General features: G+C 46.2%; 1 protein-coding gene across 2 annotated transcripts in view; it reads right to left on the bottom strand.

Moving 5' to 3' along the window:
• Positions 1-161: 161 nt before the first annotated feature.
• Positions 162-13,426, bottom strand: part of LOC120900513 (paired mesoderm homeobox protein 2A-like) — a 36,506-nt gene continuing 23,241 nt past the window's right edge. Inside the window, exons 3-5 of one of the 2 annotated variants that reach the window (XR_005739214.1) lie at positions 3,910-4,225; positions 467-1,748; positions 162-376 (exon numbers count right to left, since the gene is read on the bottom strand). Coding sequence is in view for 1 of the 2 variants with exons in the window: in XM_040307607.1 (XP_040163541.1) it covers positions 1,363-1,748; positions 3,910-4,225 (702 nt within the window). In the remaining variant the exon portion in view is untranslated. Of the gene's footprint in view, positions 1,749-3,909; positions 4,226-13,426 lie in introns of both variants that reach the window. The other variant, XM_040307607.1, reaches the window with a different exon arrangement.

Raw genomic sequence — 13,426 nt, 5'->3', positions numbered from 1 at the left:
CGCCCGGCCACACATTGTGTTCAGGGTGCGTGTGTCCGTCCCGTAATCATCCCACCATCCGGCAGCAGACGTTCGACAGACGGTCCATTTCGGCACGTCAAACAAATCACCTGCCGCCGCCACTCCGTCGATTGCGTATGCGTGCGTCGATCTACACGGTTTGTTTTGTTGATCCGATTCTTAGTATATTTGACTTACTCTTAGCATCGACCTATCGTACAATTTGGCGGAGGACGAGCTCGGTTCGGTTTACATTTTGCTTGATTTCAACTATTTCTTTATGGATATCTTAGGTCACGCTCTCTTCCATTTCCTCTGCTACTGCTAGCTGTCCTGGCTGAGCGATTCCAGTTGCAAACACTAAACAGAAGAGAAACTAAAAACACATCTCCTTATAGCTTCCAGTGACGCATTTACAGGGAAGCTACCTCTAGTGAACTCTACAAAGCTGAAGTCTGAACTCTACCTGTCACGTCCTACACTGTAGCTGTACAACAATTTAAGGGGCCGCGGAACACGGTTTCCTCTACGGACGATCGAAAGTTTTTGGCTGAGTGAAACTTTCCGCAATCGTTGGATCCAACCATTTTGGATCGCTTCCAGCAGAATGTCACGTATTTCGCACCATTTCCTATACGACTCTTTGGGTATTAAGTGTAAGTAATAGTAGTAGTGGTAAGATCGTTGATGTAAACCTGGGCGCATACCCGTACACCTGCGGCGCACCTGCGCTCTGATGCGCGTTCTGACTCTATTTACAATACGCTTCTTCACTAATTGCCGCTAAGTACTAAAGTAGTAGTAGTAGTTTAAACGGTTGAATTCTGCTGCTTGAGCCTCACCAACTCTGTCTGAATAAAAGTGATCTCGTGGTCAACAAAACGATCTTACACTAAACGGAAAGCGACTCTTCCCGTGCTGCTCCGTATACAAGATCGTATCGCTTCATGTCCATTCTTACTGCAACCGTACCATTCTTCCACTGACATTCGACCTGCTTTACAAAACCTCCTTCCTAGTTCTACTTGTTCTTTTCCCATTTTGATTAATGTCACCTACGCTGACGATGACAGACTGACGCTCGTCACCGTGCCTGTCTGTGCCCTCCAGGACCTTAACCTCAAACCGTACATGCAGTACCGTTTGCTTAATTAATCCACCCGGAGGATCGGAAGCCGCACTTCCTTCCACCGCTGGGGGGACTTATTTTTAGTGACAGCTCACGTTCCGTGGGCGTGAAATCGCGGGCAAAAATTAAGGTGTTCCAATCGTACAGCGCTTCTACCGCTCAACGCCACTCAATTCGGGAGGGTCAACCGACGCTCCCAACATTCCCTAATTAAGCCTGCCGCTCTCGCCGTCTTAGAAGAGGTGGTTGGCGGCCGTCGTCTTGTTCAGTCCGCCGAGCGGATCGAGCAGATAGCCGGCCGCACCACCGCCGGCAGCCGCACCGAGCAGCGAGGAGAAGGGCGAGGACAGCGCAGCCACCGCATGGTGATGATGGTTCTGGAGGTTATGATTCATGCTCAGATGATTGGCTGCCTTCTGGTTCTGCAGCAGCGGATTGCAGGACGGGTTCCACTTGTTGTTGTTATTGTTGTTGCTGATGCTGTTGTTGTTGTTGTTGTGGTGATGGTGGCTGTTGTTGTTGTTGGTGCTGCCGTTGCTCGTACCATTGCTGACCACGAGATGATGATGGTTGGGTCCGTTGTGAAGACTCGCTCCGTTCAGATCGTCTGTCAGTTTTCCTACGTACCGGAGGGGGAGAAAGCACAAAATCGAAAAGAAAAACACATTGGTATGAGAATATGCTACGAACAAATCACACACACAGACACACATGTGCAGACGTAAAGCAGTAAACGAAAAATATGGAAAGAATGAAAGTCCGCTCGCGTGCACCCGTGGTCGCCGGTGACATGCGACAAAACGTGCCACGACAGTTACGAATGATCTCTCGAAACGATGTCGAAAGCGTCCTTATGCCAGTGGGCTATTCCACACACACACTTCAACTCCCCCCACCAACCACCAAACACAACCCAAACCCGACTGTAGAATAGTTTCTCGCAAAACCGACAATTCCCCAAAGCGGACGGTTGCAGCCGCCAGCCAACAAACGCAAACTTCATAATCCATAATTCATACACTCGGAAAAGTTAGACCTCGGAGTGCTTGCGCTTCGTCTCGCTTCGATGGACCTTCTCCAAAAACGAATATGGCGATAAGCAAACGAAAAAAAGGGACGAAACGTTACATCGTCCTACAGGGGGAAAGTCGAAAAGTGCTCATCCTCCGACACTGTTCTGCTGGTGAGGTGATCGAATATTCCGAAACGAATATGGCTCCGGCTTTCGTGCGGCATTTTGGAGCTTGTGACATGGGATGAGCGGTTAGATTTACAAAACTTTGCAGCCATTGTGACAGTGCTGCTGTGGATGTGGCCAGGAATAACGAATCATTTCGATCGGAATTGAGCTACTGCTGGATGGTGGATTGTTATGAGTAATGATGCGAGTGATTGTCGACCTATGGAAGATTTGTTTTATTCGCAATTCGCTAGCAAGGAGGGTTCAGGGACATTCAGAAGACTCCAAAGTCACATTCATCTGTGTTTCTCAGTTTCTTCATTTCCATTATTGATGGAACATAGTTAAATTAGTGAACTTTCTCCCTCCCTATGTACAAAAGATATAATGGCAAGGTAATTTGAGTTACTCTAAAGACACATTTATATCCTTTCTTCTGTGGCGCATTCACATTAGACACCGTAACGCTAATGCATCTCCCGCTTCTTAGCGCGAACAACATGTGAAAAATCTTTCTCAAACTCGCTCAAGCTGATGGAAAATATCATCTCGAGCGTACAGCAAAACCACCTGTTACACAACGCACACGCTGGAAAGCTGTGCGCTTCATTTTGTTTTCGATTGGCTCGAGCCGCGAGGAGTGAGCCTCGGAGAGACGCTGTAACGCGACGGAGCGTTCGGCGGATTCTTGCGAAATGGTATTAAATTGGTTTAATCTAGAAAATTGCTTGTTACACCGTTCATTTATACGAATTAATGTCAGATTATTTCGAAAATGTCGCGCCTGCCTGCCTGCTGCCACGCCCCGCTTCCCATCCTCTCGTGCTCCATTCCCTCGAACAGTAACGCACGGTGACTTGCGTGGTGTAGCTTTCGCTTCGTCTCCTCGCAGCGCGTAATAACAGCGCCTGGTGGCTGGGCGACAAAAGCACGCTTTTACACACGACTTACGGCAAAGCCAGGCGAATCTCTGTGCTACGCGATAAGACGCTGCGTAAGGATTCGTGGAAAGTGGGAGAAGGCAGATAGCCCTTGCAAAGATGGAATCCCCCCGCACGAGGTGGAAGAAATCTAGGACGACTTACATTGTAGCAAGTCCTGGGGAGGTGGAGAGGAAGAAGAAAAAACGTACTACACGTTTTCTCTTGATTTGTTTTTCCAACCTGGCAAACCGTGGCAAGGACGGACGGACGCCTCGAGACACCGACTCCGACTCCGGCTGGCTTCCGGTGACTTTTATAATGAAAAATTTACGACAGCACCATCCCAACGCCAAATGGGACCACTTTCGCAAGCGCAACCATCGCCAAGGACGACATTAGCGACGTACGGGGTGTGTGGAAGCGATAAGCAATGGCGTCTCTTGCTCGTGTACAAGCACATGCACGTGTAGTGCGTGCGAGCGCGTGTGTACGTATGTATGTAGGTGGTGCAAATCGAGAGAGGATTCAAGGATGACAATCATTGTGCGACAATTCCAGCAAACCCTCAACCAGGGAGGCAACCCTCAACACAACCCTCCCAAAGAGGGAGAGAGAAACAGTATCGGCTAGATAAGAAAACCCACGGATGACACTGTGAATCGGTGGAAAACACTTACCATTAATTGGTTTGATATCACCGTTCGACTGGTGGGAGGAGGCGCTCGAGTTGGGCGTGGTGGACAGGGTGGTGACGGACAGGCAGGGCGAGCCGGGCGGCTTGATGTCCTTCGGGGTCGTGCTGCCACCGTTCACCGACGACTTCTGCTCGCTCTTCACGGACGATGAATCTTGATTAGCGCCGGCATTGTTGGTGCTGCCGTTGCTGCTGTTGCTGCTGTTGCTGCTGCCGCTGCTGCTGTTGTTGCTGGACACCTTCTGCTGGGCGATCCGTTCCTGCTTGCGAAACTTGGCCCGCCTGTTCTGGAACCAGACCTGCGATGTGGAGGAGGAGAAGACCGAGCATAATGGAGCAGATATTAGTAGCAGCAATGGCAAAGAAAAGGTATGTCTGTTGAAAAGATTTCTTAACTAAGGGAAAGAATCATTCAATTTAAGTACTTTAACTAATATTTCAGCGTATTTCAACTCAAAACAAATAGATGTACACTTGTAAGATACTTCAATGTTTTGACAGCTCGTTCATTCACTCTAACTAAATTGCACCTGCGTGCTGTCATGTTTTTGCATTGCCCTACATCTAACATCAAAATATTGGCCTGTCATCTAAACGACACAAATACATATCGTTACATATTTCAAATTTCACACCCTGCAAGATACTAACGACACGAACATAACCCACCATCATTTCACACTTATTGCTCATATTTGCTCTCTGAGCCTCAGCACAATGTGTACTAAACCGCCAACACCAACATCATCAGCCATTGTCAACCGTACCCGCTTACACCACGAAACCCCTCACGATAGACAGCGCATCCGATAGAGGTTCATGAAAAATACATTACCTCCCGGGCCCGTGTGCCCGTGCACAGCCTTAATTGCAATGATTTTATCAAACTTTAATAAACCCAACTACACAGCTCCATCGCCACATTCGCCACTAATTATACACTATTGGCGGTAAATATTGTGCGAAATTCTAATCTAAATGCACTCACCACAAGCGTCTGTGTGTCTGTGTGTATGTGTGTGTGTTTGGTACACCTCGCACAAACAAACGAGTTGGCAAACTGTCAATCGGTGAAACCCGAACGCATCTGCTACGCTCCCGTCCGCGCTGCGTGCGCCTTAATGTATGCCAAACAGGAGAACGACGTCAAGCTGCTTCCTTGCGCATCGTGCTCCCCTCAACTGTGCTGAATTCCTCACGGCAAGCGGGCGAACGTTTATGAAATATTCAAATTAATTAGCTAATATTTACGTACGCCAATTAATGAAATGACTGGAAGCATTTTGTGTCGGTTTTTCACGCGCGCACACACACACGCACGGGGCATTAGCAGCGGGCGCGCAAACTTTGTCGGTATGCGCAAACAGTCGCGGGGGACAATCATATTGCGCCACCGTGTCCTACAAGCGCTTCACCGGCACACAACAATGACATTCTGCCCCGCCAGTTTGCGTGAAAGCAAACTGTCAGAATGTGCGAAAAATGCTAACACATTACGGCTGTCGGGAAGGTGGTGTGGGCAGCAGCAGCAACAAGACAGAGGAAGCAAAAAAACTTTCCACCAAATGGCGCGCGACACGCGTGAAATGGCGCGCAGCAAAAGCACCGGCACACACATACACACGAAGTGGTGCACATTTTTTAAGCTTCATTTCATCACGCGTGTCGCGTGTTTAAATATCTAATCAACTTTGCAAATTCGGCGCTTTCGGGCCGCGAACATGGCCCCGGGGATGTTTACTTCCCGTTTGTTTGACCCATCCGGCGCGCCAACCCTGTTTACCCCTTTCACCGTTTGTTTCACGCTTTGCTTGGCATGTGTAGCAAGGAGAGGTGGAGTTTTTTACCCTCTCCTATGACACAATGATTGTCACAAAAGCTAGCTCCCCCCTCCTATCCGACCGAAAATCACGCTTGATTTGGTCATCCCGCACAAACAGCGACTACCTTCCGCTTCAATGTTTGTACTGGACATTGTTGTGTCGTGCTGCCCCGTTACTGGCTGGAATGCCTTGCCTGGGACTTGGTGACCGGTTAGTTTGCTATTAGCCAATCAGTCGTTGTGTGTGTGCGTGTTTTCTTTTCGTTATTTGCCGTTCTTTGTTACGAAGCATTATGAAGAGGAGCATTGGAAAAGTCGATATTTACTCTATAAACGGTATTTGTTTGGAACTGATTGACCGCTGTACTTTTACTGTTGTATTAACCCCAGTACTTTTACAGTCGCGACAAGCAAGTAGCTGTTTTTGAACGTAGAAGAAATACAACTTCATTGTATAGTTATGCTACTCCACAGACTTGACTAACATGAGCTGTCGGACCTCCGTTAAAATAGTTCAGCATTTACTAAACAAACGAGCCAACTTGCAAGCACTTAACCGACAGAAACTACTTTCCTTCGCACAAGTAAAACACCAGTTTCAATCCGATTTTTCTTTGCTTTCCCAAATGACTCCCCCTTTTGGGTTGGGCGATAGTTTGTTCTACATCTCCAATCACTGCCGTCCGGTTTTTTTTGTTGTTGCTTCTAACGGCCAACGTGTTCAACAAATCTCCTCGCCTCACTCACGTGCAATGCCTTTCGAGTACTTTTTTCCTCCCGGTTTCCCGGACCCAAAACGCAACCCCACAACTGCCGGCGTTTCTCGAACTTCTTGGGTAAACTTCTTGTCCGAGCCCCGAAACCCGAAACCCGATTGCTATTCAAAATGCGTCCCCAGGACTTGGGTTGTGTTGGCTTACCGCCGTCCAATGCCTTCGTTCCCTGCTCTTGCTCTGGTCAGTTCTATTCATTTTCTTTCGCCCCGGCCAACGTCTTGACCCAAATCGTGCTGAATTTTAATGCAATTAGTGCGGAATCTTTCGTCTTTGGTCGTTGGTCCGGTCGTCCTTGCCGTTGCTGTGTGCTCCGTGCAAGTGTGTGTTTGGAGTTTTTTTCTTTGCTTTCTCTTCTGCCGCTGCCTTAACTATTGCTGAGAAGTTAGGATGAAACGTACAGGGGTTTTTTTTTTGGTGTTCTATACAATTCTTCAAATAAACTTTTGCTGGAGCTTGGCTGGAAAGGAAGTGGCCACCCATGGCTAATGAAGACTGCGGACAAGGAGCGATATCTTCGGCCATCCGCAATCGGACTTTCAACGACAAATGGCCAACTGGTTTCTTGGCGGTTGCTCTACCGGTTGAAGACTTCACAACATACGTCTCACTCCTCATCAAAAGTCCTTTGAAATGACAAAAAAATCCAAATAGCAAACATCGTACGACAACGTTCGCTAAGAAAATCCCAAATGAATAGGGAACTGGTCGTGTGGTCGTTGTTTGACTTTCTTAATTTATTATTTGATTATGAATGATTAAAATAAACAATTCATTTATAGATGCGCTCCCCCATGCGCTCCCCATGTGTGAGTTTATAAATATATCCATTCTCCATCATTGAGGCGTGGACTGGGAACATGTCGGAACGGAACAACTGTTTGTTCTATGTATCTATCTGTCAGGATTCTCAAGATGCTCCGGATGTTTGCCGATCGTTGGTCACATCATCGTTGTCCAACGGCTCGAGACATGTGAGCTTTTGCTGCTCATCAGAGCTGTAGACCGGCTAAAGATGAAAAAAAATCATGCAATCATGTCCATGAACCACTCACATGTCATCCTTTGGTCAAGAATTCTACAGGCTTGATGAAGTTGATATTTATCTTTCTCATCATCAGGGTTCAATATGTTGTTTTTCTTTCAAATTTAAGCAGCTTGAAGAGCATCTCCATTGTGGCTATCCAAAATGACCACAATCGTTCGGTGATGTGAATGTGCTTAAATTATCTCATCAAAATAATACATACTGCTGGACAAGTCTGCTTCAAAGAAATATCCTTTTATTCCATTGCTCTCTTTGCGTCTTTCTCGAACAGTCTGATTGAGCTAAATTGACAGCAAACGAGCTGTGCACCTGTACCTGTAGCACCGATAGTGTCATCCGAGTCCTCCGCAAAGGGAATTGCCTAATTAAATGATCCTTTGCGTGGTCTTGGAATGGCGCCGAACCTTTTCTTTTTACTTTCTTTCTCAGAAAACTCTCTTCTCGATGCTTTGCATCGTAAAACATGGCAAATCTTCCATAAAGAATCCTCAATCCCTGGAGTGGTCGGAGCCTCCCACAGAATGAAATTCAATTTATTACCGCATCTCCATTTATGCAAGCACACACACACACACATACACACTCTGAAAGTGCCCGTTTCGAGCGGGAGAAATTAGAAAGCGATGGGCTTTTTATGATCGGAAACAACCGCCATAAAAAAGAATCAAACTTTCGCTCCCAAAACGTTATTTACGAGCCTTAGCGACCGCATTCTTCATCCCAAACATTGGTCGCCAAACATTTCGCACACATCTACAAAACGATCGCCTTCATAATTAATGCATGGTCGAGCGGTTGGCTGCGAAATTGATTTGACCTTTTTTTTGCGCTCCTTCCCTTGCGCTTGATTTGGTTAGAGCCCAATGCTATGAAACCGCGAAATTGGGTCTCGTCCGTTCCGTGCCACTGCACCAACTTCGACCTTAATTCAATTCTACGCGCTCTTCGCAGTCCACCTCGAGGACTATTTGGAGCATTTTGAGCACATCTCCGTAACCGTCGGGGGGAGCGGGCAGCAACGATTAAAATTCATCCCATTTTCTTTTTACTCACACATTCTGACACCCTTTTACCAGCGGCTGTAAAGGTTAGCGATGGCATGCCCATAAAAATCGAACATAAAACCGATTTCCCTTAGCCCTCCTCTCTTACTCTCGGTTAGGGGAAAGGATTTTTTCACCGAGCCCTATTTTGGGTGTTTTTCCGCTCCATTTTCTTCCCATAATAGTTACGCTATCAATCGCACCCGGGGTCTCTTAGGACACTTTGGTGGAAAGTGAGATGCCATTTTTTCTTGGTTTGGTTGCAAAGTTGATTAAATTAAAAATTTAAACTTTTTTCTCCCCTCTTGCTTTCCCCTCGCTTGGTGACGGCACATTCAAAGGCCGATCAATCGATCAAACCGTCTTGGGTCATAAATTTGTGCAGCGATATACCATTAAAAAGTGACACGTACGCTATTGGCTATAAAAGCGCCGGACGATGTTGCCGGAGGGATTAGAGTTTATGCGGTCTTTATTCAATCAAAGCGTTGTCTCGATTACGAATGCGTTCTAGATCGATACAAAAAAGTGTTGAAATCTTGCACATTTCAATATTTGGGCAAAAAAAACTGATCCAAGCGAAAATCCTGACATACTTCAACAAAACATTGCATAACGCTTCTATCGTTTCATTTCACAAGAAAAACATCAACTCACCAAATTGTGACAGATGTGGTGATACTTTCGCTAAACAAATACCCAACAATCGAACCCGGCAATGATATCTTCATTCGCGACATTTATGCTTCCACGTGCAAGCGCAAACGCACCGCGTACGATGCTGCGTACAACGCGCCGCAAGGGTCGCATCGTGATGAACATCGTACCTTCCCCTACAATTTTCCACCGACCAGCCGACAAGTCATCTCGAGCTCGAGCATGCAAACCGTCCCCTGTTTGTCCTCGCTTGTCGGTGAGCGTAGAACGAGGGTTCGGTCTGGTTCGCAAATCAAGCAACAGCAGCCCATAAAGCCTTCGTACCTTCCTCGCATGGTAGTTATGCTTCTTGGGTCACCATCGTCACCACCAGAACGGACCAACCATCCCGTAACGAATGACACAACGACGCTGGATGGAGGGTGACTGTAAAGCAATAAACTAAATACAGTAAGCATTGTTTATCCTGCTTAGTGGATAACGAAGCACTTGTGCTAATATTTTCCCTTCATCACGGTGACGACACTGAGCCTACCCCTGCGGGCCTGTTCCAACCCCTGCTATCCCGCACCAAGCGGCAAGTGTAAAACGTCAATTGTCCTCGGGTGTTCGGCCGGTCCCTCTCCCTCGGTGTGTGCTCGTTTGATTAGCTTTTTCGGCAGCTGAACAATAAACAACCATACGAACAGAATTAAAGGCTACCGCGCAAGGGGCGCCAACCGGAGCGTTCACTTGTTAATCGATGAATAATAATTCTTCTTCTGCAAAGAGTGAGGGAGGGCTGGGTTGCATTCATCGGTTGACACTCTTCCGGCGCTTCCGTGCACGCACAAAAAGTGCACCCTCGCAGGGAAATCACTTTTCCGCCGTGTTGTTACTCAATGTTTATTCAATTAACTTCGCAAACTTTAGACCTTTTGCTCCCCTCCTGGTTCGGGATGATCCTGCTGTTAGCGTTTGGTGGTTGACGATTTTTCTGGTATTCGCTTTTTTTGTCGAGTTCCGGGTGTCGAGGTCATTAAAGTGATGTTTTTTATTCATTGTGAATGGTGTTTACAGCGGAAAGAACATGGTTTACATGCTGTTTTTTTGTTGTTGTTGGAGATTTCCCCTTACATAAAGAGGGAAGGATGGCTTGACCATTAGATACTGTGCAGTAGCTGTAGACACTTGGCAATAATGACAGTAACTATTGCTCAATGACAGCTGACACTATCATTTGTTAAGCTGTCATTGTTGCTCCATAAAAAAACTACTTCTTTTGTGACAGTTTCGGAAGTACATCTATTTTGTGGAATATTTTTTATGTCTACTACTGCCAATAAGCAAAAGTCTGCAGAGTCTTTTTTGCCACATATTATCGTTACTATCACTACAAACAATTTCAACTGTGGTTATAGCACACACTTTCAAAACATATTCCTGACTCTTCTCGCCCTCCAGAGAAGCATAAATAATTATTGAAATTGTTTTCCTGCCTTTCCCGGAAGCCCTCACGCACAGATTCCCCCCTGCTATGCTTTCCAGCCTATTGGTTTTAGAGTTTAATATTTGCATGCATATCCCCATCCGGACAGGCGTTCTACGCAGGTGATTTGAATAAATTTCGACTTTGATCGGCTTCATGATGAGAACCTCCCAGCGCTTCCCGGCTTCCATCCTTTCCCAAACCTGTCACATTTGTCCATTTAGTTTTTCCCAAACGGATTTCCAACTGCACCACTCCACTGCACAGACACAAGTTGGTATGTCCAGTGTTTAGATAATTTATTGTTTTTGACTAACGCCTTCTGAAGGGTGTGATGGTTTTGTGGTTTTTGGAGCTACTGCCTATGACGCTCTAGCTCACAGTGACAGTCTGCCGGGCAAGTCCGAAAGTGCTAATAGTGTTTATTCCCCGGGATTGATCCTACGCTGCTAGCGAACCAGCCAAATCCCCACGGGTGTTTGTGTGCGATAAATAATTGAACATGAATTTTGAATTTCGATTAGATTCAACCACAGCACGGGTGGTTGGGCTTTGGGTGGATCGGTGGTGACTTTCAACTCTGTTTAATCCACGTTTTGGTGCTTTATTTAGGGGTGTTTGTATCGATGAGCAGTAAAAATGTTTGTAGAAGCAATAGCACTGAACGTTTTATCGACAAAGCTTTGTTTTTTACTCGTTAGTTTGCTATGAAAGTTTACTTATGCATTTCTAAATCCTGTTTAACTACAAAGCAGATACTATGAAGTACACAAAGCACTCAAACTGTTACGTTTGAATTCAACTCTCAGCAAAGCAGCGAACCATTTCGCGACCATACGAGCAGATTATTTTCCACCATCGCGGTTTTTCGCTGGCCAGTCGTAAGCATAAATTTTCATAATCATACTACAGCTGCTTCTAATAGCTGTACCTTAAACCACCCTATTCTACATGGTCATTCGACCAAACCATCCTACCACCAGCCAACTGACCGGTTTGTAATTTGAGGTGAGTACGTGAAAAGGAAAGGATTTCCCCCGCCGCTCTATGCTGTTTCAGTATCCAGGAGGTTCCTTTTTTCTATCTCTTCTTGCTACTCCACAGCGAGGTCATTGTTTTTCAGATGCAAACTGGTATGTTTGTGTGTCTGTTTTTTACCACCTTCCCATTAAAACCGCAGAGCACGCTATCCGCGAGGAAAAACCAGTGGCAGATTGGCTTTTCCCCGGGTCGGTTCCAGTGTTTTATGATTTGCGGTCCAGGGATGCCACGGGATCCATGGTGGAGTATCCAGACACACACACACAGACCGCTCGCTCTCGCTCACCTGCCAGCAACGGCGGTGGGACCAACGACAACAAGCGACGATGACGACGATTTATATTTATCGAGAAAAATAATTCCATTCCTGGCCCACGGGGCACCATATGTGCAGCAGTTCCATACGGTTCTCTCGACTGGACTATGATTATACTCCCCGCATATGGAGAGGAAGTGCCACAGGTTCGGCACGGTGTAATCGACCAACCGATGGCAGTTGGAAAGTGGTAAGCTAATTGAGATTGGATTGGAAAAATGCTCCAAGAGAAATATGAGTCGCTTGCTTTTGGGTACAAAGGGTAATACAAAGCGTAAGTCTGGACGGTTTCGCTAACATCTGATCATTATAAGGGACGGTTGCACAACTCTGAGGCTGTATGTGTGTATTTTAAACTCTTTTTTGCTCCTTATCGTGGGTTTCATGAATTTTTAAACAGATACACCTTTTATAGAGCATTCTAAGGGAAAAAGATGTTATTATTTGCTGAACAATATCCCCCATTTACACTTCAACCATGTTGTTACTGTTTTTTTTTTTGCGCAGATGGTCACAATGCGTTTCCGCCTACCATTTCGGTGGAACAAAACCTGCTTCTGAGTACACAGTTTGTGTTAGCTTAACTAGTGAAGATCCCCCTGAAACCGTAAAGGTCTCTTCTTTTTTCCTTTAATTAACAGTCATCTAGGATCGGTTTCAGTGACTGTTCTTGTGGTGGATCATGCGCAACGATACACCTTCCATTCCATGCCAAAAAACACATAAATCCAAATGTATCCGATACGCTCTTACACTTCAATCAATTATTCATTTGATTAGAACGATCAGATTCGATGAGGGAAGAGCAGTGTTACCATTGCTGAATCAAAACCAACGCTTTAATTTAACGCACAAATACCCTTACTCAGCTGCTCTAATGGCCGTTCTCTCCCAATTTTCATACTTTAATTCCACACCCGAAAAGAAAACACTACACAGCAACAAAGAAATGGCTTTCCGCTACCGTGAATGAATCGTTTCATTCGCCATTTGTTTGGCCGCACCGTGCCACACTCTCCGTTCCTTCGAATGAACGGAATCCACCGTCCTTTCGCGACGGGAATAAATTTAGCAAAGCGGCATTTCTAGCGACTCTCTCCCCATTCAGCTCACCTGCGCCATTACTCTTCGGCTTTCCTTCTTCTTTGCATCACTTTCTATGGGGGAGTAAAATGTTGCTATATTTTCTCCCGCCACGCAGCCTCATCCTCCCAATTGCTGGCCTCTTTTTTCATCCTCCTTTTCATCCGGCCCGGTCGGTCGGATGGGTGATGCCGGCCGTGATGAATTAAATTGTTTCAAACTTTTGACATCTCGAACGCGAGAGCACGC

This window comes from Anopheles arabiensis, chromosome 3 (assembly GCF_016920715.1).
Source record: "Anopheles arabiensis isolate DONGOLA chromosome 3, AaraD3, whole genome shotgun sequence".
NCBI classification, from domain to species: domain Eukaryota; kingdom Metazoa; phylum Arthropoda; class Insecta; order Diptera; family Culicidae; genus Anopheles; species Anopheles arabiensis.
The sequence above is the reverse complement of the archived record's forward strand: the minus strand, read 5'-3'. Positions and strand labels throughout refer to the sequence as shown.